This window comes from Ceratotherium simum, chromosome 11, assembly GCF_057802395.1.
Source record: "Ceratotherium simum simum isolate JZ-2026a chromosome 11, ASM5780239v1, whole genome shotgun sequence".
NCBI classification, from domain to species: Eukaryota; Metazoa; Chordata; class Mammalia; order Perissodactyla; family Rhinocerotidae; genus Ceratotherium; species Ceratotherium simum.
The window spans coordinates 51643368-51670350 of NC_141910.1; the positions used below are offsets into that span (position 1 = coordinate 51643368).

The 26983-nt window shown below is 44.1% G+C and overlaps 1 protein-coding gene across 1 annotated transcript in view; it reads left to right on the plus strand.

Moving 5' to 3' along the window:
• The window catches only part of ALK (ALK receptor tyrosine kinase), a 685772-nt gene that overhangs the window by 491539 nt on the left and 167250 nt on the right, over nucleotides 1–26983 (plus strand). The window contains exon 5 of the mRNA XM_087436965.1: nucleotides 13029–13156. Within this exon, the coding sequence (XP_087293091.1) occupies nucleotides 13029–13156 (128 nt within the window). The remainder of the gene's footprint in view (nucleotides 1–13028; nucleotides 13157–26983) is intronic.

A 26983-nucleotide genomic window follows, 5' to 3' on the forward strand; every position in this document is an offset into this window, starting at 1 on the left:
AACTCCTACCTCTTACAGTTCCTAAGAGGATTAAGTGAGATAGCTCTGAAGAGTTCCTTCACAGTGTCTGGCACAGCATTAGTGTCCAAGAGTGGTAGACATTATGATAATTATAATAATCTAATAGCAATATAACATTTATTACCATCATTGCTTGGATGACATCACTGGCTGGTCGCCAAAGCCAGAGACAATAGCAGACCACAGATCCCTTCCACATCTTTCAGGATCCACCCACAGCAGCACCTGCCACATAACCCCTACTCTGTGAGCATGAAAAGCCAGAGATGAGTGTTTGGTGTAGAGGCAACCAGCCCCTTAAATCAAAGACTCGGGCTGTTTTGAATGATGTCTCTGAACCTGCTCCAAGCTGTCAGCAGAGCTTCGGAACCACCCACAGGGCTTGCAAGGGCCAAAGGCTTATGTGCTGGGCTCTGTCTTCCCAGCCTTTGTCCTAGTCCATTCCTGCAGCCTCTGTCCTTTGAGAGTGCTGTGGACTGGGGAGAAGCAGAGGGCTTCTGCTCTCCCTCTTGGCTCCATGAGAAACATGCCGAACAACTGGATAGACTCCAGCTTCCGTGATCTATCAGTAAAGGCCTGAGCAAAGAAATGGGTTTTTCAGCCTCATCTCCAGGAGTCAGTTCTTATTGACTCTTTGGTTTGGTTTTAACAAAACTGCATTGCAGGCTCACCAGTGACTATGGTGACACTTACAGTACAGTGGATATCAAGGCGGCCCTTTTTTTGGATACATCTCTTAGAAGGCAGGTGAAGGAAGACGGGCTATTCCTGTCTTGTAGGTGACTGTTCTCTAAGCACTTATTGATTAAATGTATCACTGAAGGATTGAACCAGCCAAAAGCCAGGAGCCTGCCCTTTCCAGAAAATTGCAGCTTCCGTTGTACAGGGCCAGGGACAGTGTCAAAGGATTCTGAGTGTTCAGGGCTTTCTTACTCTAAATATTCCCACTACAAGAGGAATCAGGAGAGGAGAGGAAGGGCTGGCCCATGCCTCGACAACCCTGTTCACTCTAACCCTAGCCCCAATTTTTCTGTCTCCCCCATGTGCCTCTGTTTCTAGTCCAGGCCCAGCATCCCTTAAAAGTCAGGTCACTATTTTGAGCTGACCCTCTAATGTCGTTTGAAAATTGGTGGTGGCAGTTCCAGCCCAGAAATTGGCTCCCAGGTGAACACACCATTGGCACACTCTCAGGGCCTCTCAAGCGGTTCTGTCTGCTATGTTCTGGAAAGCTCTCATGTGGCCGACACAGTAAAAGCCTGAAGTCCAAATTCCATTAGTTTCCTCAAGCATGACTTAAAGGCATGAGCATTATCCAGGCGAATCTAATGGGCCCATGATTCCTGGGTTATTAGCAAGCACTTCCTCATATCATTCTACAGTGGGTCCTCCCTGAAGGTGAAGGGGATATTATTCATATGGGAGGCAGAGGTAAATGTGTAGGAAAATGTCCTGCACTCTTTCTGGTCCCAAAGAAAATGGGGCTTCCTTGTGAGAAATGAGTTGATTTCCTAGTAGCCTGTGGGCTGCCTGTCCATGGGCTGGTCATCACACAGAAAAATAATGCCACTCATCCATAATCGGTAAAAATATTTTAAAATTTGTTTTTCAACTTGGTGAGGACAGTTTTGAACTATCCACCTATATTAGTTTGCTAGGGCTCCCATAACAAACTACCACAAACTGGGTGGCTTAAACAACCATTCTGGAGGCTAGATGTCCAAACTCAGGGTGTCAGCAGGGTTGGTTCCTTCTGAGGCCTGTGAGGAAGACTCTGTTCCATACCTCTCTCCTAGCTTCTGCTAGTTTGTTGGCAATCTTTGGAATTCCTTGGTTTGTAGATGCATCACCCCAATTCTTTGCCTTCATCTTCACATGGCCTTATCCCTGTGTGCGTGTCTGTCTCTATGTCCAAATTTCCCCTTATTATAAGGACACAGTCACGTTGGATTGGGGCCCACTGTAATGATCTCATTTTTAACTTGATTACCTTTATAAAGACCCTAGTTCCAAGTAAGATCACATTTTGAGACACTGGGGGTTATGACTTCAATGTGTGTTTTGCAAGGGATACAATTCAACACATAACACCAGCCTTTCTGCCCATCCCTTCTAGGACCAGAGGAGGCCAGCCAATAATAATAAATGTCACCTCCTCCAAGAAGCTTTTCTAAAAACTCCTTGGGCAGAGTTAGGCGTGTCTTACCTTTGTCTCCCTATACCAGCCACCTGGTCCAACCTGGGAGTTGGATTCCTGAAGGCACTAAGTTGAGTCTTGATCAGTGAAGAACAGCCCAGTGCAGAAAAAGTAGAAAAGGGATTCTGGGTACAGGGAACATCCTGAGCACATGCCCGGGGCAGGAAAGAGCGTGTCCTGAGGCATGGTCAGGACCAGAGGCATTGGAGGTCCTGAGGGCATTGGAGAGCCTAGTCATGTTTGAGTTTTAATGAGGTTATTCCAGACACAAGGTGTAGAATGGAACCCTCCTCTGTCCGCAGAGTGCAGGTGGGTATGTCCCCAGGCCTCAGTCCTTCTCTGCCATGTGACAGAATTAGACATGGTGATTTCCAAGATTCGTGCCAGTCTTACATCTTTCAACCCCACAGAAACATCATCATCCATGATACTTGCTACAGTACAGTATAGGCACTGTAGCAGGACCAGTGCCCCCTCTGCACCAAGGAGCTCAGAACGTGGCCCACCAGTGCCTCTGGCAATTACCTCTGCATCCCTGGATGGCCACCCAGCAAAGGGTGGGGCAGGAGGGGTAGGTGGAATGGGGGGTCATCTCTGGTAGGGACAAATCTGTGGCTGTCCTGACCCCCCTTCACTGGGCCCCTCCAGCCTTTTCCAGCTGACCACGATCCCAGCCCCAGAATTTGCTTACAGGGCTACAGTTTATGGTCAGGTCTACCCTACCATATAAAGTTTCAGCACAGTGGCTCGACTTGGCTGGAGATTTATGCCTGAAATGGAACCTCTGAGCTTGAGCACCAGCATTTTGCTTAGCGCAGAGGCTTGTGTTCATACTGAACCAATCAATACATTAGCGCATTAAATGGCATTTAGGCTGGCTCTCTAGGGAGCAGGATGGACGACTGGCTGTCATTTGAACACAGGCAGGGAGGACTGCTTCCAGGTCTGGGAAATCCTGGGCCTTGAGGCGGGGGCACCTGGGATGAAAGCCCCAACCCCAGACCCACTCAGGACTCAGGGCTCAAACTGGAGGCAGACTGGGCTGAAGGAGGGATCCTACAGAAACAGCAACATTTCAGGTTTCAATGTTGTCTTTATCCTTCTCCCTGAGGAGGATGTATTTTAAAAAAACAAAAACAAAAGAACTGGCTGCATTGAGTTGGCTTGAAAGAAAAGATTGTATTTGAAAAGAACAGATGGTGCTAAAAAGTTGTTGGAGGGAAGAGAGTTAGGAAACCAAATTCCAGATTCCCACTGGCTGCTGGTGGGTGATGTGCCCAAATCTCCTTACAGAAAGAGTTCAAAAGGCAAAATGATCAACTGGGACTCTAATCAAAGAAAGTCCACCTCCTTCCCTGCTGGAGAGATTGTCTGACAAATCTGTGGAGTGAGGAATCCTGCTGAGATCCCTTCTTGTGCTCAGTTCTGTCATTTTCAATGATTTCTGGAATGCCAGCACCAGCCAAACTCTCTCTCCTCTCACTTCCCTTGCCCAGAATCCAGCTGAGTCCCTCCCCACAGCCCCCTGATGAGGGATGTTCAGCAGATGCTGGGGTGGTGGCTTGCAAGGGACCTAAACCAAATTTCAAAGAAACTCAATGAGGAACTTCAGGATTCTCAGGCTCGCTACTCTTGATTTGAAGAAATTTCCTCTCACTTGATTTTTTGCCTGGATAATCAGTGTTTCTTCCTTTAAAAAGAAGAAAAAACATTAGTTAATATTCTATGGATTTCTTTATACAAACTAGAGCAAAGAAGAAGCCCTCTTAGAAAATAAGCTTGGGACTAATAGTTGCTTGGGAATCAACTTACATCATTAAACATTTTATTTTAACTGCAACTTCTAAATGTATGCTAATTCACCCATCTCTTGATGTAGGGCCTAGGCCTTTGCTTCCAGTATGGGTGTGTTGACTGGAGTTCTGCACTGTCTCGCTGTGTAAATCACATTCATGACACCATGACACCACATACATGATTTCCAGTTTCAGTTTCTTCAAAATGGAAAAAATTTATAAACCCTTATGAGCTAATCTGAAAGCTTTCTAGATTTTTAAGATTTTCGCCCCCAATCTTTTCTGTTGCCCCATCCACACCTAAGTAAACAGAGTGACTTTTAGCACTGTGTCACTGCTAGTCTCTATGAAGTAATTCGAATTTCCCTTACTCATGTTGCATCAATTTAGTGAGTACAACCGGCATAAACAGGCGTGGGAACAGCGGAATTGGCTCTCAGTGGGTGTGTAACTCAAGTGATAGGAGTAGAATGTGTGGAGGTACTAGAGAGCAACCTTGAACCTTCAGAAGGCACAGGGGGTTCCATTGAATGTAAAATGTAGAGACTATGCTAATCCAGCAAGCAAACTGGCCACGTGGAGGCCAGTTAAGAACACTTCTGCTATTAGTTTTCCTTACAACTGTGGCTATGATCAGTCTATTCGCCACCGCACCCCCAATGAATAGGGGCTAGGTCTGTAGAGGTCGACTCTCAGTCTCCTACTTCCTGGCCTGGTATATAGACTGAAGAAAAAAGTCTGTCAGAGACTGGGCTGCATGTCTGCCTCCCACAAGCCTGTGTATTCCAACCTGGTTATGATGATGTGGAACTTGAGTAGAGAAGGAATAGGACAGCCTGGGGCAACACTGGGAAGAAGCCAAAATATTTCTTGGATTCATCCTTTCCTGAGCACTGCTGTTCTTCAAATACTAGCCACTCCCAACCCACCAAAAAGCTTTTTATTTTTTTTTAATTTAATTTTATTTATTTTTTCCCCCAAAGCTCCAGTAGATAGTTGTATGTCATAGCTGCACATCCTTCTAGTTGCTGTACGTGGGCCGTAGCCTCAGCATGGCCGGAGAAGTGGTGCGTGGGTGCGCGCCCGGGATCCGAACCCGGGCCGCCAGCAGCGGAGCGCGCACGCTTAAGCACTAAGCCATGGGGCCGGTCCCAAAAAGCTTTTTAAAAAAACTAATCATTTACATTTCACATAAATTTAAACCTATGTGCAATATAGTAGAAAGTGCAAGAGTTTTGAAGATAGTCTTGGGTTCCTATCGCCTCTTACCTTTTACTATGTGGGCAAATTATGTAAGCTCTCTGAGCCTCAATTTTTTTTTTTTCGCTTATAAAATGGGGGTGATAATACCTGTCTCATGCATTTATTGTGAATATTAAATGAGATAAAGTAAAATAGCTGCCTTAAATCCTTTCTGGAATGAGGCAGAACATAAATAAACACACAAACAAATAAAATGTGTATCAGTGCCTGGCACAATGTTTCCAGTGTTTTCTGCATTTGTGCACTTGTCTCTTCATCTCCACATGGGGAAATGAAAGGAGATCCAAAAATCTTGGTGTCTGAGGTGGGAGGCTCTCCCCAAATGCCCGAAATCCCACCACACTGTCAGTTTCCTATTTCACCTTCTTGTAAGGTCATTCTTTATAAGATCATCTGCCACACTGAGATTAAGAGAGAAAAGAAACACTAACGTAATAGTAACTGTAGTAGTAATACTATTGAGTGTTAGCTAAGTGCTTGACACGTCTTAAGTCATGTGATCCTCACAGTACCCCTGTAAGGTTCTACTGTCATCCCCACTTCTTAATGATGGAACTCAGGCACAGAGAGGTTAGATTAGGTAGCTGGCCAGAGGTCGCAGGCAATAAGAGGCAGAATTGAGATTACAAAGCAGGAAATCTGGCTCCCAGTTTTGTGCTCTTAATATCTTTCTCTTGAAGGAAGGAAGGAAAAAGGGAAGGGAGGGAGTGAAGGAAGGAAGGAGGTAAAATTAGAAGAAGCAAATGAGGCCAGAAAAAGGAGCCCAAAAGCATTCATTTTTTCTTTGCTCAAAAAGCATGAGAGAAGAATTAGGGGAAATGCAATCTGGGAACATTTTCTTAGCCCCACTCCGGGAAAGCTGGGCAACCTTCCAGATCTCCATCACCCGTACAGCATCTCTGATGAAAACCAAAACTGCTTTCCAGCTGCCAATGCTAAGTTCTCAACCAGGTCCACCTGTGGCCCCAGGGAGCCCTTCCCTGTCTCAGGACCTCCTTTGCGCCCCCATGCCCCTCTAGCAGAGCCACAGGCCACCCTCAGCCTCGGGGCGGCTCTTTTCCACCACAGGCCTCTGGAAGTCACATCCCGAACCCACCTGAAACCTCGTTTTCATCTAGATCAGATCCTCTCCAGGGCACATGCATCTAACTTCTGGGAAATTGTGAAGGGCAAGGGAATAACAAAGCCAAGGCTACGTGGATAAAAGACCCCGTGCCACACACCAAGTGCTATCACTGTTACAGAAAATTAACTAGCAACAAAGGACTTCACACTAAAATTTACATTGATCTGGCATTTTTTTCCCTGCTATATCTCATAAAAATGCTTTAAATGCAGGCTGATTTAATGGAAACAATAAAAAATAGTACTGAACAGTTTATATTTGCGGCTGCAGAATTACTACAAGGTATATTTTAAGAAAGATTTGAAAGTTATTGTGTCTTTTTCCTTTAGGGTAGGATTTGGGGGAGAAGTACAGTTGGCTATTTTTTTCCCCGTATTGATCTAGGCGAGCTCCCACAGGCTCAGTTCCTTGTTTCTAACTAATCTTCACACCGTCACACCCACGTCCAGAAACTCGTCAAGAGAGAGTCTTAGCAAAGGGACATGTAGAGGAATGTCAGCTGTGTGGCCTGAACCTCAACAGGGTCATGCTTAGTAACATTAAGCTCAGTAATAATAATAATCCTGTGACAGAGCTCTACATGAAAGGGACACAGCTGGTTGTCTAATTTATGTGGTTTCCATAATCCTTGACCTAAGCCATGAGTTTGGCTGTCCTGGCAAGGGGGTTAGTCACCACCTGAATGACTTGGCTCTGGTGACCACTACAGAGCATGTGAATGGCCACATCTTTTAGCTTCAGGTCCCCAACCATGTTCACCAGGGCCAGAAGTTGAAACAAAGCCTCAGGAAGACACAGCTTCTAATCTCAAGAAGCTTAAAAGGGCAGTTTCAGATGGTGTTCATAAAGAGTATGGAGTCACAGTAACCTGGATTTAAAACTAAGCTGGAAGAGGAGCATACAGTAGGCCTTCAATAAATGTTAACTATTGCAATTGATCATATTATTAGTGCTGTTATTACTACTGGTATTATTGCTGTTGTTAATATTCATATCGACTTGGTTCCAGACCCACCTGCATTGTAGAGAACGTTCATGCATCAGATGGGACCTCTTCTAGTTGAGCACTCAGGTCCCCTCCATGTCTCAATTACTATAAGTCTCTGATTCCTTCTTTGGATTCTAGGTACACGAACAAGAGCTGATTTGATGGCTGCTTCCCACGGCCCTGCCCCCTTAAAGAAGGGGCTTGTCCACAAATCGGGAGCCAAGAGCTATGTGATGAACCAACCCCTAAACTTTCCTCAACCCCGAAACTTCCCCGGTCCTTAGGTTCCTCCTAACAGGGAAGGCATCATTATCACTTGAATGGATGACAGCTAACAATAATGAATTAACATGAACTTTTAGATTAACTAGGCTCCACTACAATATAAATTTCGGCCAAGAATGTCAGAATCTTGTCTCATTTAACAGAAATCTGTTCATGCATTTGTTCTCTCATTCAACAAACATTTGTTGAGCATCTATGATGTATCAGGCCCTGGAGATGCAATGATGAATGACCCACCATTCCGGCTTTAAGAAGGTGGGGGTGGGGGTGGCAGGGTGGTAAGACACAGAGAAATCTTCTTCCTGCAGAGGCCAGTGAAAAACATTGACGCTCTCCAGACTGGACCACCTGTTCTCAGAATGCACAGTCTGTATGGCCTCTGCTCATGTGCTCATGCCAGCCTCTCTTTCTGCATTGCCCTTTTCCCAATTCCTATCCCCTCTTCAGAGCCCATCCTCAAGTTACACCTCTCTTAATCACCCAAACTGAGACAGCACTTTGCCCTCTATGCTTCAAGAGTATAGAGTGCCTATGTCACTCACTTAGCTCTTCTATACTGCATTTCACTTTAAATTTTGGTACGTACTTGTACTCTTTCTCACTAGTCTGTAAGCTCCTTGTGTGCAAAGCTAAATCCTAAACCCTTAGGATCCCCAAAGCATTTAATACTTTATCTAGTGTGTAACAATGCACCAATAAATCCCTGAGAAATGGAATTCAATTCAACAAATTCTAACCAAGATCTAGACACAAGGCATCTTTTCACATGCTACAGGAAGATGCAAAGGTAAATAAGAGGTCTTTACTATAAGTGAGATGGGGTACTCTGGAGGATTCTGAGCAGAATGTTGATCTGCTATCATAGTCCAACCCTAATAGATTTTGTTGTAGGGGTGTTTCAACATAATTTCTTGGGGCTGTGCTTAACATATGAAGATTTATTTAACTAAGAATTTTTTTTTTTTTTTTGGTTTAAACAAATAAGGTGGCTGCTATTCATAAATTGCAAATGCCTTCCTCACCTTCTTTTACCTACATTCCTTTCCCCCTTGAATCTCATAATGAGTTGAGATGCAGAGAGTTTCATGGACCAGTGCCATTTCATGAAGAAAGCTATGATCTTCCGTAAGAATAGCTCCCTCTTATTGAGCCCTCAATAAGAATGTTCCTTTGCGTACCTCCTTCTCACAGATTCTCGCAACTATCCAGCAAGCTAGGCATTATGACTTCCACTTAAAAATAAGGAAACCAAAGATCCGAGAAGTTAAATCACTTGCCTAGGGTCTCTTAGCTAGTAAATGGTGGAGCTGAGAACTCAGTCTAGGCCGCATGATATTGCAACCTCTAAAACCATCTCAGAAAGGCATTCTGTTGAATAGCACGTAGGGTTTGAGGGCTCACTTTTGTGAGCCAGCCCTACATCGACATTATGCCTGTTGGAATATCACACAGCAGCAAAGTAATGCACGTTTCTCTGTCTTGTCAATTGCCACCCTTGGCCCTCAAGTGCTATCAAAAAGTGCCCCTTCATTCTGGGCTTAAAATAACTTGGTGCCTTCATCCTCGTGAGATGGTTGCCAACCCTTCAATCTCATCAGCAGCATGCCTCACATCAAACATGCCAGACAGTTTCCTTTAAACATGTCGAGACTAACCTGGTATGGAGTGGTGGGAGCCTTAGAGATTCTTTTTGTTTCCATGTCAGAGCTTTTTATGATTTTTGGTTCTGTGTGTGCATTTTCTGACAATGTACGTATTTCACTGTCTGGCTGGCCTGTCTATCCTCAGAACCCAGACTGGTGATCCCTCTAGCAATGCTAAGTAGACATATCCTTTTCTATCTCTGTGATTCTAGTGATGTGAAAAGTGACTGAATACACAGACTGATCCAGAGGTAGCCTTGTCTCTTGTTCTTGCAATGTGGGAGCAATTATATACTTGATTTTAATCTCAGGTCTGCAGGTTACCAAATGTGTGACCTTGGGCAGGTATCTCCATTTCTCTCATGGGGTGGAACTGAGTCTCTTTGCAGGAATAAATCTGTGATTTTTTGACTAATCACTCTTCTTCCACAATCTGTAGGATATTATTTGTCCATTGCAGCTTTCAGGGGTTTCCTAAAGTGATTTGTCACTAGAACTACAATCCTCTGGAAAAGAATAAGCATCAGACCAACAAGGGACCTTGGAGAACTTTAAATTCAGTGCCCGCATTTTGCTAATGAAGAACCTAAATCCCAAAGAGGTGCAGGTACTTACCCTAGCCCATGCAAATCCGGGACCAGAATCTGAGACTCAGCTCCCAATTAAGTGGCCTTTGTACATACTGCTTCCAGCCTCCAGGTCAGAAACGGACCTTGATATTCACAAACCAACCCTCCTGCCTTTTTTTGATGGACTCTAATGTATTCATTATGATGTAGCTACTCAGCAAAAATGTGTGGTCAGTTTTTTTGTCTCAGCAAATTCACACAAAATTGGAGACACTTTTTCTGGTTGAGAACACAGTTGATCTGAAAACATCCAAAACTTCAGGCATTTGGAGTAAAGCGCCTTGTTCAAAGTCATCAGGCAAATGAGGGGCAGAGCCAGAACTGGAAGTAGAGAGCTCCAGAGAGACACCTAGAAGATAATGGATGGTGACAGGCTATCCATACAGTCCTTCTGGCTTCCCGAAGCCCAGATGGACTCCCCACACTGTCAAATTGATAGATTGAAGCAACGGTGCTAAGATGGCCACAAATCCCCAGCACATGGATACAGCTGCACTTTTGTTTCTTTGTTTCTAGGAGGCTCTAGGTCAGAACATAACCTTCCCCCTTGCAAGCACTAGTAGAGTTGCCACTGGCCAAAGAGCACAGGACCCTAATGAGCGAGTTTCATGACCACTGGGATGTAAGCCAAGAAAATGGAGGCAGACAGAAAAGAGAGCTTGGATTTGTTTTTCAGGGGGTTTTTGGCTATCTCTTAAACAAATCTGACCCTAGGTACAGACTTGCCCTTTTCTAGTTCCAACTTCCCTGGTTATAAAATACATGTTTGGCAACTGCTCTGAAAGTTATTAAAGTTGCAGCAGTAAACTATGGGAGGCCAGAGAATTTCAGACAAAACTTATTACATCCGTAACTCAGAAACTAATTCCTAAAACTCTTGACACATTTATCCAGAGGGCTAGTGCCAATACAGAAATGGAAATCTTTGTCAAGGGCCACTGTGTACCTGGAATTAAAATCCATCATTCCTCAGAGCAGAGAGCTACGATTTTGGCAGAATATGAATAGTCATGCCTTTCACCACCATCTTTCCTCAAAAATAGGGTCCTTTATTTTTCAGAAAAACGAGAAAAATTCTGCTCTCTTTGTTTGTTTGTTTCCTTAAGAACCCCTAGTTTACATTTTCTTTTCAAATGTTTATTTGACAGTTCCACATTTAAAGTGAAGGGCCTCTTTTTCCTTATTCAATTGCACTGGTTTTACTTTGAATAGAAATCCTGCTGGGTACAGTAACAGAGAACAAACTTTACAACAGCAAAACCCCTTCTACAGCGTCTATTGTGGGGAAACTTAATACACTTTTATTAAATGGCTGAGGCATTGGCTTCGGTGATTGGAATTAAATACAGAAGAGCAAAGAAAGGGAACAAAACTACATTCCTCTCTCAACAGACTGCTACTGCATGCCCAGCAACGTGGCAGGACTGGAGACTCAAAACTGCCATCCAAGAGTGCCCCACTGAAAGACTATTGATTGCCTTAGGCAATGCCTTCATCACTAAAAGTTAGTAAAGACAGAAAAGACTTGATGGGTTCCACTGTTAGCAAGCAAATGGAGAAATGAGCCCTCTGATTCACTGTTGGAGGATTGACAATATGCCTCAGACTTTTAAATGTACATTCACTTTGACTCGGGTTCTAAGAATTTATCCTACGGAGGTATTTACATAAGTACACAGGGTTAGCCTCAGTATGATCATAAAGAGGAAAAATCAGGAGCAATGCACAGATTATTAAAAATGCAATCATTGAACTGATCGTGTAACCTATATTTATTGTCTCATGACATACCATTGAGTGGCAAAGTGCAGTCACAGAGAGCATATGTACTATGGTCTCATTTATGTAAAATTGTAGATGAAAGGCTGTTCACCTATGTGTTTACCATGGTTATCCCCGGATAATGAGCTTCTGGGTGACTTTTACTTTCCTTTACCAACTTTTCTGAATGGTTGGATGAGCATCACCTTATACTTTGGGGGAGGGTGCTTTAAAAATTTCTTAAAATAGAAAGCTAGTCTTTCCCTAAATTCCTTAGCACTTGTACTGCTATACCTAAGCCCAACCTAGCGGTAAGACAATATGAAACATTGTGATGAGTTCTGGGGTGTATACATATGTCAAAACTCATCAATTTCTACACTTCAATTCATCAAATTGTACACTTTCAGTACATGCAGCTTATGTTACATCATTATACATCAATAAAATTGTTTTTCTTTAAAAGGAAAGAAAATATGAAATAGTCCAGGTAATTTTTATTCTCCACACAAAATTGGTAAAATAACTATATATATTAAAAACCTGAATCAATGTTGGAAAATAAATTTGATGTTCCAATCAGTGACAGGAGGCTATTCCAAGAGGTTAATAGCCTGAGTATGGTGTAAAAATGTTCATTTAGCTTCTTCTCCGTTCTCCCACGGTGTCAGTGTCCTTGGTTATAGATGGATGCAGAGCTCACTGTTTGACCCGCTTCTGTCTTCTTCTGTTTGCACCTTTTTGCAGAGTCCATGTCAATCTAAAGTACCTTTTACCCTAAAATACATGCTTCGGTGCACTTTAATTTTCCTGCAGTAAATAAGTAGCCCTTGCTAGCTTCCCTTAAGTAACTATATAGCAAACCTGAGGGTTCTGAGACTTTGGGATCAGATAAAATTCCAAAAACCAAGCATTCTTTCCAGAGATAATTATGAATACACTGATAAATGTTTTGAAGACTATTCCTTCCCTCTGCTGGCAGGTTTCCTCAAGTATAGATATTCTTTTCCTATAAGACTAGCTACTGAAATAGTTCAAAAGTCTGCAATTGCCAGAAAGAATATGACAAAAGAAACACCAGTGGCTAGAGTGGGTTGAGAATTGGGCCTCTGAGTTAGCTCGACAAGAAGGAAACAAGAGTTTGTGTGTTGGTGTCAGAGTCACCATTCTCATTCTCGGAGCCACTTAGGATTCCCTCTCTTGGTGCCCATGAAGAAGGTGGGTCCTGAAGTCACTGCAGGGGCAGGACCTCTCTGCAAGTTAGGCGTGCTTCTCATCACTGTTTTTCTGTTCTCTTCCCCTCTGTTTTCCAATGCAACCAGTTGGACAGTGCTGCAGGGAAGAATTGGGCGCCCAGAGAACCCATTCCGAGTGGCCCTGGAATACATCTCAAGTGGAAATCGAAGCTTGTCTGCAGTGGACTTCTTTGCCCTGAAGAACTGCAGTGAAGGTATCTGAATCTGGCTTTTCCCTCCACTCCTTGGCAACTTGTTATCTTAAGTGTGTCCGTAACATGCCACCGCGATTAGCTGGGACTGTGCACAGTTATATAAAAAAGTCGATGGTGCTTTGGGGCTGATTCTGAATATTTCCAAGTGCTTCATAGCCCAGCTGATCAATTTTCAAAGATTGAGTATAACATTATATCTGCTTAATGTAAAACTTCATCAAATAGAATATAGTCTTTGTTAGATAACACATTAGCTTAACTTCCCTAGCTGCCAAGTGCTTTCAGCTATGTTTTGTTTTGTTTTGTTTTTTATTGTGGAAAATGTCAAATGTATACAAATAAATAGAATAGTGCAGTGAATCCTCATATACCCTCAACCCAGTTTCAACAATTATCAACATTCCACCATTTTTGTTTCACCTATATCTCTACTCATTCTTCACCCCATCAACTTGATAATGATTATTATTTTATTTTTTTCCTGAGGCAAAATTAATAACTAAGTATTTTTAATGATTTGATTTAAGCTATTATTAGGGACAGCATGGGAAATGGTTATATGTGAAATTTTTTGCTTGTTTTGTAAAAACCATTAGAGAATGGTCCACAGTGTCATTGAACTAATTTGCATGAATCCCACATTGTGAATTTATTTCAAGATTTATTACCAAGAGGAGGCATCTCTCTCCTGAATAAGAATTTGTTGATTTTTTTCCTTTTGCCTTTGTTGCCATGGAACTCTAAACTAAATGCAATACTCAATCACAGTAATTATATCTGTGTAGTGTTTTTGATAAGCTTATTTCCCCTCCCTCTACAGAGTTTATGATCTTCTATTCCTATTTTCAAGGTCTTATTTTATATGTGTCTTTCATTAGACATCGTCTCAAGTCTGATTGGTAAGCAGGATGAAATGGATCATCAATAGATATAAGAGGTTGATCTTTCCTTGATTCTTCAGAAGACCTAGGGTCATAATTATAAACATTGTCTCCCACATGTAAAAGGTATAGGAGACGGGTTTGAATTATACAAGTCTTAGGAGGAAGTTGCTTTTATTACTGCTATTCTTCTGCTATGCCTGCCTCTGCCCAGAGGTTCACAGGGAAGGGAACTCTCACCCGTGCCATGGAACCTATGGTCTGAGAGGCCCAAGAATGAAGTGTGGACAGGAAGGAAGCTGTGGCACTCCCAGACCTAAATCCTCAATTTAGACTATTCATGAACAACCATGAAAGCCCATAACACACAGCCATCTGTTGCATGTAGGGGTCCAGCTTTGAATCTTGCACCTCTTGGAGCTGGTATATGAAAAGGACTCCCTTAGGTAGGGAACCCACTGATCACCAGCTCCTTGTGCTGCTGTGGCTCTTCAATCATTGCTGGCCTTGCAAGAACTTTCACATAGTGCGTTTTTTTTTCCCTTTAATCAAAGCTGGTTTATGTGTGGGAAAAAGAAAAATCATCATAATGTGATAGATTGAACTTCAGCTCAAGTTGAAAAGGTGGTTAACCTGTGATGTGAGGGAATGTACAAGAAACATATGGTTTGGGAGAAAGCCAGGAGCTTGTACAAATGTTTCTGCACTCATGAACTTGGGGATTTGTGAATGTCTCCGGACATCATCAGTCCTCGCAGATGTCAAAGGTCTATGTACGGTCCAAAAGAGGCCATCTGTTGAAATGGAGCCAGTTAAAAGGAATGTGATGGGGAAAAGGTATCAGTTCCCAGAATTGGCCTAATCTCATTTCAGCAATGTCAAGAGAAGGGAATAAGAGACTACAAAACTCCAGATATAGGGCCCAGCACAAATATTCCTGCAAAAATTCTTTGTACCTTTGAATCAAGGATCTCAATCAGTTGTGCCAATTTTTCCTCTCTTGCCTCTAGAACTCCCTTTCCACCTACAAAATTCTTCCCCTGCAGCTTATGTTGCATTTGCAGTGTCTACTTCAGAGTTTAAAAGACCTGTTTCTTGTCTGCTTCTCTACCCTTATGAAACCAGGAGAGTTGACCTCTCTAACTTTCTCTCATGATCCAGAAAGTGTTTCTTCTGGCAGCACACTCTCTTAGAGGAGGGAGAAAAGAAGTCTGCCTCTAATTCTCTAGGGAAGGTGGATTGGCCAAGAGACCTAGGATGGTTCTCATGGCCCAGCTACCTTCCTTCAGAGACTCCAGGTCCAAGAACAGATGGTCTCCATGGAGAAACAGATGTTCTCTGCACTCCTTCTCTGGCTTGGACTCTTGTGGCCACCAAGGGGTGTGAAAGGATCAGTGTGGATGTGTAAAGCAGAGAGCAGAAGAACAAAGCGATCCCGGTGTTTCCTAAGAACTTCTAACCCTCCCTCCCATAGCAGAACAAATTCAAGTGCACATCAGTTGGTGTGGACAAGTTACACACATAAGAAGCATCCTAAAACTACACTTACATATTTAAAAGGAAGGAGTTATTTTGGAGGCACACTCGCCTCCAAAGCCTATTGGATGTAGACAAGGCCTCCAAGGCTTATTTGATGTAGACAAACATTGATATTTTCTGAGATCATTGCTTTGATTAGGTCATAAAGGGGAAGAGATAAGGGGAGAGAAGTAGTATCATTAAGGGAGTGAACAGGGCAGGTGACATTAGCTAGGGTTATAGATAGGTCTGCAGGATGCTTGATCTGTTTTCTGATAGTAACTTGCTCCCCTCATGATGAGGCACAGTCAGAGCATGAGGAGAAACACGTCTGTAAAACTCTACAGCCTTTCCTTTGCCCACGCGAAGAGAGGCATTATTTTAGTTAATCCAGAGAAGGCTTACAGGGGACATTGAGACAATACTCCCCACAAAGGAGATGATATCTCTCTGTGGGTGTCATCAGGGCGGAGCCCATGCCTCTTTCCTCTCTGAATCCTGACACCTATCACAGTGTGTAGCACCTAACAGGTACTCAGTTAATAAGCAATAGAAGCTAACTTCGACAGGGCACTTACTACGTGCAAAGGCAAAGTGCTGATTGATCCCTTTATGTGTATTATCGCTGTGAGCTTTACAATAATGCTAAAGAGAAGGTACTATTATCCTCATTTTACAGATAGGGAAACTGAAGCTCACAGAAGTTTCAAAACTTGCCAATGTCATTCAGTTAGGGAAAGGTAGAGCCAAGCTCAATCCTAAGTCAATCTGACCACCAAGCCAGTGTTTCTGTCCACTACATTCTGCCACCTTTGTGGAATATGTAGAGTCTGGGGTTTTATTTATTACCAGAAATGTTAGGATTATCTTTGACTCCTCCTCTTGTCTCTACATCTAAATGGCTGAGCCCTGGGCTCTAGACTTGTGGCTGCCTTGCGTCCTATCTGTTGCTGTCTAAATGTTGCTGTTGCTGCCTCTCAAATTTACCTTCTGACTTCATTTTCTCAGCAACACGCCTTAGCCAGGCCTTTGGATATGCATACTTGGACTTTGGCAGTAGCCAGCTGGCCTCCCTGATACCATTAACCACCCTTCACACTTTGCCAGACAAATCTCCCCAAAACTCCCTTTCCTTGTGGCACTTCCATGGGACTTCAGTAACTTCTTATTGCCTCCCATCTTGGAAATATAGGGGCTAGACTGAACCATCTCCCTCATTCCTGGGGCCGGGAAAGTGATGGACTGGGGATCACCCAGTTGATGGTAAAGCTGGGACTGACGTCAAGACCATCTTGGCTCTGGCCTTGGTACTCTCACCACTGCTCAGTCCTGCCTGGAAAGCCACAGTGTCTCTGCTTGATTTCCAAGGTCCTTTACAATCTGGCCCCACTGTACCTGTCCACTGTTACACCCTCTGTTCTCCCACACCTTCTGCCCTCTAGTCAGGCTGGTTTTCTGTACACTACACCAGGAATGGCCAGCTTGGTCCCAGGCCTTCCATTTGAACACAGACTCATCGTTTAAGATCCAGCTTGGGGCCAAAACCCTCCAGAACGTCATTCACAGCTACAGAAATTCTTCTTGGAAGACTTTCTCTCTGCATCTAAATTTAGCAGCTGTTTTGTAATTATTTCCCAATTAGTCATTTGGGGACTCGAACTTGAGGTTCAAGACTTTGTCTTATATTTCTTTCATTTCTCTAGGGAGCAGTTAACAGAGTGCTAAACACATAGGAAACACTACGTAAATACTTGTTGACTGATTGGTGGTTAATCAATCAATTGATAAATGCTGCTCCTGCTTTTATAGCTTTGGCCTATTACATTACTACTTTCAAAAGAAAGTAGCAGTGGGTGGAAATTGCTTGGAAGAGATTTCTCCCTGATCTTAAAAGAGCAGTTTGTATATTCAGCACTGACAGGAGGGATATCAGCCCCCAGAGACACCAATGCCTGGGCTCCCAGGGAACTCTTCCCCTATTCACAAAAACCTTTCTTCATCAGACAACCCAGAACAATAGGATTATGCAGGACACTCATCAGGACTCCTCACGTTCAGAGAAGCTTGTAGAAAAACACATGTCAGAATGGGCAGGAAGGACTAGCTTCTTGAAAAGGATTTGAAAAAGATCAGTGTGTCTCTGAGCAGCTCATAAAAATATACATCATTGCAAACACTCATCTAGCACCTTCTATACACCAGGGCCTGTTCCATGCATGTTGTATGTATTAACTCATTTAACCCTACAACAACACCATGGGGTATATATTATTATTATCAGCACTCCCATTATATGGATAGGGAAATCAAGGCACAGAGACCTGAGTAATTTACCCAAAGTCTCACAGCTGATATTGGGAAGGAGGTCTTCTGCTCCAGCATCCATGCTCTCAGCTCCACATGCTGCTGATACCTGTGGAAGGTCACTGCTGGAAAGAAGCCCAGAAAGCATCTAATACTTCTTAAGCATCCTCTCTCACCATGTGGAAACTGAATGAACAAACACCCAAAGATTTACCTTGAACTTTGACACAATAATTACTGACTACTCCAATGTGATTTCTACCTCCAACTTATGGTTGTCAAGTTCTCAGTTTTTCTAAGAAACCAATTTGAAATTTCCCTCTCCTTGCCCAGGTTGGTCAAAGGTACTTTAGGTGACCACCCACTGGTCAACAGTAGACGCCCCCATCCGTGAAAATCAAAGAACTGCAAATGGCTCCTGTATGAGCCTAAATACACTTTATTGCAGGCCACCATAGTTCCCTTTCTCTTTCAGGAACTTGCAAGAATCATGTCCGAGGTTTCTCAGGTCAGAGCCACATTCAGCTCACTAACAGATTTCTCAACAAGTACTCTTGGTCCCTTACCCTATCGAGACACTTTCATACACATTACCTCCTCTGACCCGTTCAGCAGAGAGGGTGTCATAATCCTCACATTACCCATGAGGGGTTATTTCACTAACTTCTGTAGTTCAGGACGGGGGAGGAATCCAACGTGTCAAATGCAGTCCCACTACCATGGATACCTAAAACACATGTCCCAAAAGAGTTGAAAATGCACAGATATCTTAACCTCTCTGAGCCTAACATGAGGGCGTTTGAACTAGATCCATGGTCTTCAAACATTGCAGTGGTTGAACCCTTAATTCAAAGTCTTATATAGAAGTCCATTATATAAAATTACACAAGCAGAGCTGCCCTAGGGGAAGTGAGGGTGGGGGGCACAGAATTCACCTGCTCCACAGCCCTTGACACCCCCCTCCAAATGAGGGGTGTCATGAAATACGTGAGATACAGTTTGAGAACCACTGGACAGTCTGATTTCAACTCTCCTATTAACTCCAGCCTTTTGATCGTATGATTCTGAACTTACTTAAAATATGATAGACAAAAATAGTTAGATTAACCATGTCTTCTTTAAACAATTAAGACTAAGCACAAGGCTATTATACTTTGAATATGGGCCATTTTCATACGGCAAATTCTTACCCTGGTGGGTCCTAGCTTTGAGATGCTAGGCATGGAGCTAGTATGAATGTTTCCAGTAAAAAAATGTGTGGCATCTCCCAGTCTTGTCCCCTCTCTCTTCTCCTAGTCCACCAAAGACAGTGATGGACAGGGGAGGATGTCCTCCTTAGCCAAGAGGGGACAAGAGGTAATGAGAGAAGCTGAACAAACAGATTCTAATCTTTGGCCAGCCATGTGGAACCCATCAGCCTCCGGAATAGGCTCCAAAATCCAGCTGGGTAAAATGAGAGATTACCTCATGGGTTCCTGGCAGCCTAGCCCAAACTGGGCATTTTCTGTTCCAACAGCAGACAACACCCCAGCAGGATCCTCAGTCTGTGCTTGTAAAATGGAGATTACTGTGGCACTCTGTCTCAGGGCTGCCAGCAGAAAACTCTCTACGTGGTAGACTCATCCATCCATCCATCCGTGCATTCACTCATTCATCTGACAGACATTTACTGAGTAAATACTAAACTGAAAGCATACTGACATTGATATAAACTTGTTGCTTCTCTCTTAGAACTGAGTTTTGGTGTGGTAGCTTTGAGATCTCCATTCTACTTTGCACAGAAACTGCTCCCCAAAGGGCATCCCTGACTTACATTAATTTGCACCAGAGGTATTGAATAGGTGCTCCATTTGTAAAGATGTCGTCCTCCAAACTAGTGCCAAGGTGCCTTTCTCAGAAAAACCACAGAACGAGCACTGAACCAGCAATCAGGGGATTGAAGTCCCCTTTCCAGCTCTTATTTGCCATAGACTAACCAACTTTTCCGACCAGAAGGGACATTAAAGATCTCCCCCAGAATTGGCACATTGATTGTTTTTTAATTTAAAATAGGAATAACAATATGTCAGTGGTTGTCCCAAAGCTGTCCTTAATCGGAAGGGACAAATGAGAAGATGGTTGCAGAGGTGCGTTGTGGGTGATGCTCTGAGCCATCTGATCTCTCTCGGCCTCACCTGGCCTGAAGCCTTTTAAAACAAAGCTGCCCCTTTGCTGCTGCTCGGCTTATCATGGAGAAACTACTATTCGTAGAAACTAATTGGCTCTTCTGATGCCTCTTCCAAAACTTTGCAATGTTAATAATAACCAATGCCAAGTGGGTGATGAGAGCCACAGCACTGCCAACCTGGGACCCTCACCAAGGTGGCCGCCTTCTGGGTTGGTCACTTCAAGGGACTGTATCAGTGCTGCAATGGTGGGATCTATTGCTTGGAAGTGAGAGCCAGGGAGAAAGGGTTGCCACAGTCTGGCGTCCTCACTTAGTTCTCATTGTATTCTCCAGGTGGAAGGTGAACCCTATTTTCAAAACATTCTCCTTCTTAACTCCCTATTTCTAAAACTTCCTGCCCATAATTTATCTTTGGACTGTACTGTTTAAAAGACAAGATTAAAATTATGATTGCCTCTAGCCATTGAGATCTACTCACATTTCTCCAAACACACCTCCCCCCCTCAAGCTTCTGTTCCAGCTGCGCTCCTGAAGAGTGCTCTCCCTCTTCCCATTCGCATTCTGTCTTTCAAAGTCCTGCACTTGTTATTTTTTGTTTATTTTTTGTTTTTTTTGTTTTTGTGAGGAAGATCAGCCCTGAGCTAACATCCATGCTAATCCTCCTCGTTTTGCTGAGGAAGACCGGCTCTGAGCTAACATCCACTGCCAATCCTCCTCCTTTTTTTCCCCAAAGCCCCAGCAGATAGTTGTACGTCATAGTTGCACATCGTTCTAGTTGCTGTATGTGGGACGCGGCCTCAGCATGGCCGGAGAAGCGGTGCGTCGGTGCACGCCCGGGATCTGAACCCGGGCCGCCAGTAGCCGAGCGCGCGCACTTAACCGCTAAGCCACGAGGCCGGCCCCCTGCACTTGTTTTAAATTTCAGCTCAGGTGGTATCATTGCCAAAGTCTCAGCTCAGAACTATGTTTCCATATATTTCTATTTTAGGAAAGTCTACTTCTTTCCAGACTTATTTATGTGTCTTATTCAATAGATGCTAAGTTCCTAGAATCAAAGACTATGTCTTTTTTTTTTAATCTCTGTATTCCAATTAACAACTAACAGTGCTCTTCTCATGGTAAGCACTGAATAAAGGTTTTCTTGTTACAATGTAGGAGACAGATTACAGGCTTTGGAATCAGACAGAATGAGTGTGGAATCCCAGCTCCACCACTTCCCACCAGTTGAGCTTGGAAGAGTTTTTTAAAATCTGAGTTCCAGTTTTCCCATCAGTAAATGGGGCTAATAATACAATTATAGGTTCGTTGGGAAATTAAAACTGATATGGTGTGTAGAGCCCCTAGCACAGCTGCCACAATAAATACCATTGCCCTCTCTCTCTCTCGGGTCCCCTGACTCAGCTGAATGTCCTCATTCTGGAATCAGGGCTGAATAATTCTGTACAACTATCCAAGGCTGTGTTTGCAGGTTCACATACACCTTTCACTTTCCATCTGGGCCTTGTCTGAACTGTTGGGCCAAGGGAAAGGTTACCCCATTTCCAGCAGAGACTCTGAGAGCCCAGACCTACATTCTGATTTCAATGGCAGCTGCTTCTCTTCCCCCACAATCTATGCTTTTATCCCTGATAAAGTCTTTTTTTCCTTTGTGACTGGGTGCACAGAATCCCTCACACCACGCAAAGGAGTAGGACTCTTTAATCCTGTGGGGATGGTTGGAGGCTGGGGAAGAGCCTAAAAGTCCTTTGGCATGTTTGTCACGCTGCCTCCCTCGGCAGACAGCACGGAGTGTGAAACAGCCAGGCCCCCAGCTGGTGGAACCAGGAAGGAACTTGTGGCTGGCCCCTCCTTTCCCTACTGATGCATAGCTGCTCTTGGCAGAGACTTCCTTACTTTGGAATGGCTTATTCATAATCGCTAATAAAGCCAATTAAAAATGCCCCGCAAAGCGCTTAGGAACAATAACGATTGCTTGGGCAACTATTTTAGATATGCGACCTCTGGAAATCGCCTGGAAACAGGGGCAGACACAAAAGGTTTTTAAATATAAATAAATAAGGAACCGGTGTGCTGAGGTCATTGTACTCCCAGAAGAAAATTACTTTCAAATTACAACTACATAAAAGAAATAATTGAAAAGATTAATCACACTAAAATAATTGGTCTATTTTACAAGTAATTTGGAGCAATATTCTGTCATTGACATCAATGTCTTGTAGTAGAATAGTAATGAATTTCATTCTCTGACTAATGTATTTATTTTATTAATGGTACTAAATGGCGTTGTTACTGCTTATAAATATTTCATAACTTTTAATTCATTAAAATGTTCAAGGAATTTCCAAAAGTATTTATTAGTTTTAAATCATCCTTAGTATTCAATATGCAGTTGCTACGCTCCCTGGGTAATTAAAAAAATTATTGTTTTGGGTAATGGGAGTCTCTTTGAATGTGGAGGATTAAGCCCCAGTTATTAATGAGACTGACTCCAGCTGGTGACTGATGAGGGGCTTGGTGAAGCTGTGTTTCTGCTTTAGGTCTCTAAGGCCCCTCTGTAGCCATTTCTTAAAATCTGTGGCTGTGAGGGGAACAGGGTGGACCCAGATAAATTAATTCCAGAGATGATAAGAGAAACATCAGTCTAAACGGTGGTTTCAATCCACCATCTCTCCCTCACCCTCTCCATCTTCCTGAAACAGCTGACAGCAGAATCCTTACATTCCAGCCTCACCTCCTCTCTCTGTTTCTTTCATGCTTTGATAGAGGCCATAACAAGTAAAATAGGCAAAAAGATGCAACAGAAAGAAAAGCAAGGGACCCTGCATGATGAACAGTGGGAAGAGGGGAGGATTTGGATAAGAAAAATGTGGGTCTGAATCCTACCTGAGTTGCTGGGTGCTATGTGTCCATTATATCCTGCAGTACTAGATAGTTCACATGTGAAATGAAGACAACGGTACCTAGCCAGGGTCTGTGAGAGGATTAAATATGACATTGTGTGCGGCCTACATGACATGGTGCCTAGAACTTACTGGAAAATCAAACGGTTAGTTCTACCCTTCCTTAAGTCTAAAGACTGTATCATGGTGGCTTTGACCCAATGGCCTTGGTAACTCTGAATTAACCCATGGTAGAAACAATTGGTATGAGTCATCAAGAAAAACTGGACCAACAGTAAATTGGTGCAACTCAGGGCTTCAGTGAAGTCTAAGGACATCCCAGGAGGAGGGATGGGCTGACTCTGCTCTCAGCGCTCTGCCCCACAGGTCTGAGATCAGGCTCACTGCACTGCTCCAGTGCCGCCTCCACACAGGAATGGCTAAAGGCATTTGGCACTGGGCAATTTGGGAGGGGCTAGGATCCAACAAGTGGGTTGGAGTAAACTGAGGCTTCTCATACTTGGACACTTGTACCTTGAGGTATAAGGATATGCAGTGGTGTTCTGGGAGTGTCCAAACACACAGAATCAATGTGGTCCATCTTTCCAGAGCTTCAGTTCTACCAAAAGATTGGAGTGGAGGGATATTTTTGTATGAAAACTAGCATGGCCATGTACCGGGCTCCACTGCAAACTCCACACAAATTTTAAGATAAAACAGGCTTTAAAGACCTTTTCTGCTTGTAGTGATCCCTCAGATTCTGGGAGGTGACTTCACTCTTCTCTGCCATTTGGGGCACATCAGAGGGGATGTTGATGAAGCAGCACTCCAGGAGGACAGAGGGACATGGGTAAAAGAAGGAGATATAGCCGGGTCTGGGATCATCTGCTGGGAAGCTGGAGCCAAAGGGAAAGTATCCTCTCAGTGCAAGCTGGAGGAGGGCGGGATGGCAAGCAGAATCCCAAGGTGACGCCAGAGACCAGCAGGGGGGCCCTAACCAGCCAAATTAGGCAGATAAGGACTCAGCTCCTAAAATTGAGGTACCAGGTCAGGGCCAGACTAACCAAATATTAGATTTAATATTTGTGCATAGGCCTAAAGCTTCTTAAATTTCCCCAAGGACAGAATTGATCTCAGAGTTGGTTTTGTTTTCTTTTGTTTTGTTTTGTTTGAAGGGGGATACAGGGAGGGATACTAAACCTTTATCTGAAGACCTGGGAGACATTGTACTTCCTCTCTGCCCAGACCCCTGGACAGAGCTCCTCACACCAGGGGCTGTGGGAACCGAAGTCCTCCCGAGTGGAGGACTCTGAGTGTGGGCGGAGGGAGCTGTTTACAAGCTGATGGGCATAGACGGGAGTACAGTACATCACATCCCTGCTGGGATGGTACGCATTGTCTCTTTTCACTTGAGGTTATTTTGAAGTTTTTGGCATCCTCTGTTTTCAAGTTATGCTGCGAGCACGGTTTTTGTGGAACTTTATTTTGCCTTTCCTGTTGAGATTGTCTGGGGAGGCTGCACTGGGAGACAGTTGCTGGGCAACTGCCCAGAAGGCCCTACAATATGCAGTTTGCAAACCACAGGGCAAACGGTCTCTGTGATCCCTCCTTCCCTCAGCTCCAACAGTCTGGGATTCTGTGCACAGCATTTGGGTGGATGTCAGGTCTTTTGGCTTTTGCTGCTTCTGCTTCTTCATTTAGCTCTTAGGCAGCATTTTGAGTCTACAAAAAGCTTAACAAACATTGACTAATTACCCCTCATTAATCATTCATGCAACTGGTAGACCAGGGTCTTATCATTTCCTTCAAGAACACGGGTGCAATATCCTGTGTGGATCCCAAATCACATGCCTGGGGGGTGATGGGACCATCATGGCAGCACTGGGATCCTCCCAAGCTCACTGGGGGAGTGGGCCGGAAGGTAGGCACAGGCTCTGTGAAGCTCCAACCCCCCTAGGATGCCCTTCTGCTCTAATGAACAGGAAGGATGAGCCATATCGCCCGCCAATGGCAGCTGAGAAGCAATAAGCTTTAATTAGAGGTTTCTTCCCGGAAATTCACGTGGATATAAGTCTGTTGTCTTAAAAGGCCCAGAGAAGTTGAACACCTCAACTTTCTTTTGCTTTTATAAGCTGATCCTCTTACTCATTTGTGAAATGTAAATATAATGAAAATGTTGGCTCTGAACAAGGGCTCTGATTAGCTCCCCAATGCTACAGGGACAGGCAGCCTGAGTCTAGGGTCGGGAGGCAGCCTGTCTGTAGATACGTGGTTCAGGAACACACAGCAGGGAGGTGAACGAGAGGTCATGGCTGGAACAGCAGCAGAACCAAATCCTGGAGAGAGTCAGTCTAGTCTCTTGGAGGGCTGGGAATGGAGCAAGCTTCCTGCACCCCAGCCCCCAGAGGTTGAGGAGAGCCTGTGAGTAGCCCAAAGCCTCTGTCCTGTGGTCTTGGGCTTCTGAGTGTGTAAAGCTAGAGTGAGAAATTCCCAGAATTACATTGTGTGGATTAGAACAGAGAGCAGAAAATTACAAGGACAGACGGTCTCTGATTTCCTTCTTACCATCTCAGGACTGATATCTTTCTTTCTTGTTAGTGCACAGAAACAAACTCTTGCTTGCTGGCTTTCACACACTCTCTCCCATATATCCACTGCACATGTAAGTACACTAATGTTAGAGTGCTGTCCTCCTGTCCATTCTCTGCCATTGTTCCCCTGGTGTGGCTGTTTTCCCCCTTCCTTTCTCTCCACTCCTTACCTGTGTCTGTATGCAGTGCCAAAGCCTCTACTCAATCCAAGGTCATATCGTTTGTTTACTCTGTATGATAGGAAATAAGCAAAGGTGGAGAGAGCATTTCCCTTCTCCGTTGTTTGTTTTGGCATCTCTTGCCAGCCTCTCCCTACATCTCCCCACCCTCAGCCTCTCTTCCCTCTGTCTCCCCAGACTCTGGATATCTTTATCTTTTTGCTTGTCTATGAACTCAGTCTCATTTCTCAACGTTCTTCCTCTCCTTTTGTGAGGGGAAGAAAACTGGGGCATGGAATTGGCCATCTGATTGCTGTGGGCATCTCAATTATTAGTGAAGCCTACTCTGCTTTCACTCCAGGCACAGGCCTGAGCCTCTGCAGCCCTGGACAATGGCTGAAATGGTCAGATTGGCTACACTGGGGACAGATCCGGGGTGTGCACACAGGGAGTTTTCCTCTCTTTTCTTCCTTACTCTAGGCATAGATTTTCCCCTCTCCTCCTTTTTCCCTCCACCTATTATTCCTCCTTTCCTATCACGTGCCAGTCATTCCCTAATTAGGAGACCTCACCCCCCCCAACACACACACATGCATACATGAGTGCATGAATAGTGAGGGGTTTTGTGGGGCATTTGGACGTGGTGATCCTAAAGTGAGCCTCAGGGGCAAGACCACAACCTTCAGTTGGAGAGTAAGGTCTTTCCTGGTGTTGATCACATGGCAAAGACAAGGATCTAGGTAGATAGGAGTGTCCAGCATTTTCCTCTGGGGGTCAAGAAATTAAATTGGAGAGAGCTCTTGGGTAATGGGAGCTGAGGTTGCACTCACTACAGGGTTAGACACTAGAAGCTCGGAAGGAGAGTCTTGGGAAAACTCTCTTCTCTTCTGGGGTCAGCAAAGCACATGATGCACACTGGAGGTTTCCTCCCTTGTCTTTCCCAGTCTTTAGTAAAGTCAGGTTGAACATTCCAGCTTATCTTGGTTGTACTCCAAGAGTTTTGTCTCAGCTTTGGCCAGGGTTTTAAAGGGTTTAAACATCACTCCTGAGATCTGATTGATGATGGCAGTAGTGATCCATGGGATTCTCCAAGGAAATGGCAAATCTCAGAAAAAGAGGGAGGGAGGGAGAAAAAGCTATGAGGTCTAACCTCTTCCCTCACCATGAAGTTCTCCTTCTGTGCCAAACTTAGAGGTTCTGAGCTGGCCACTGATTAAGGAAGGTGGGATCTCCCTACCTGGTACCTGTCCAGATGCATAAACTGGGCTTGCCATTTCCCCACCAGCTAGTAACTGGACTCCACAACAGGAGTCTATGCTTCCAGAACCC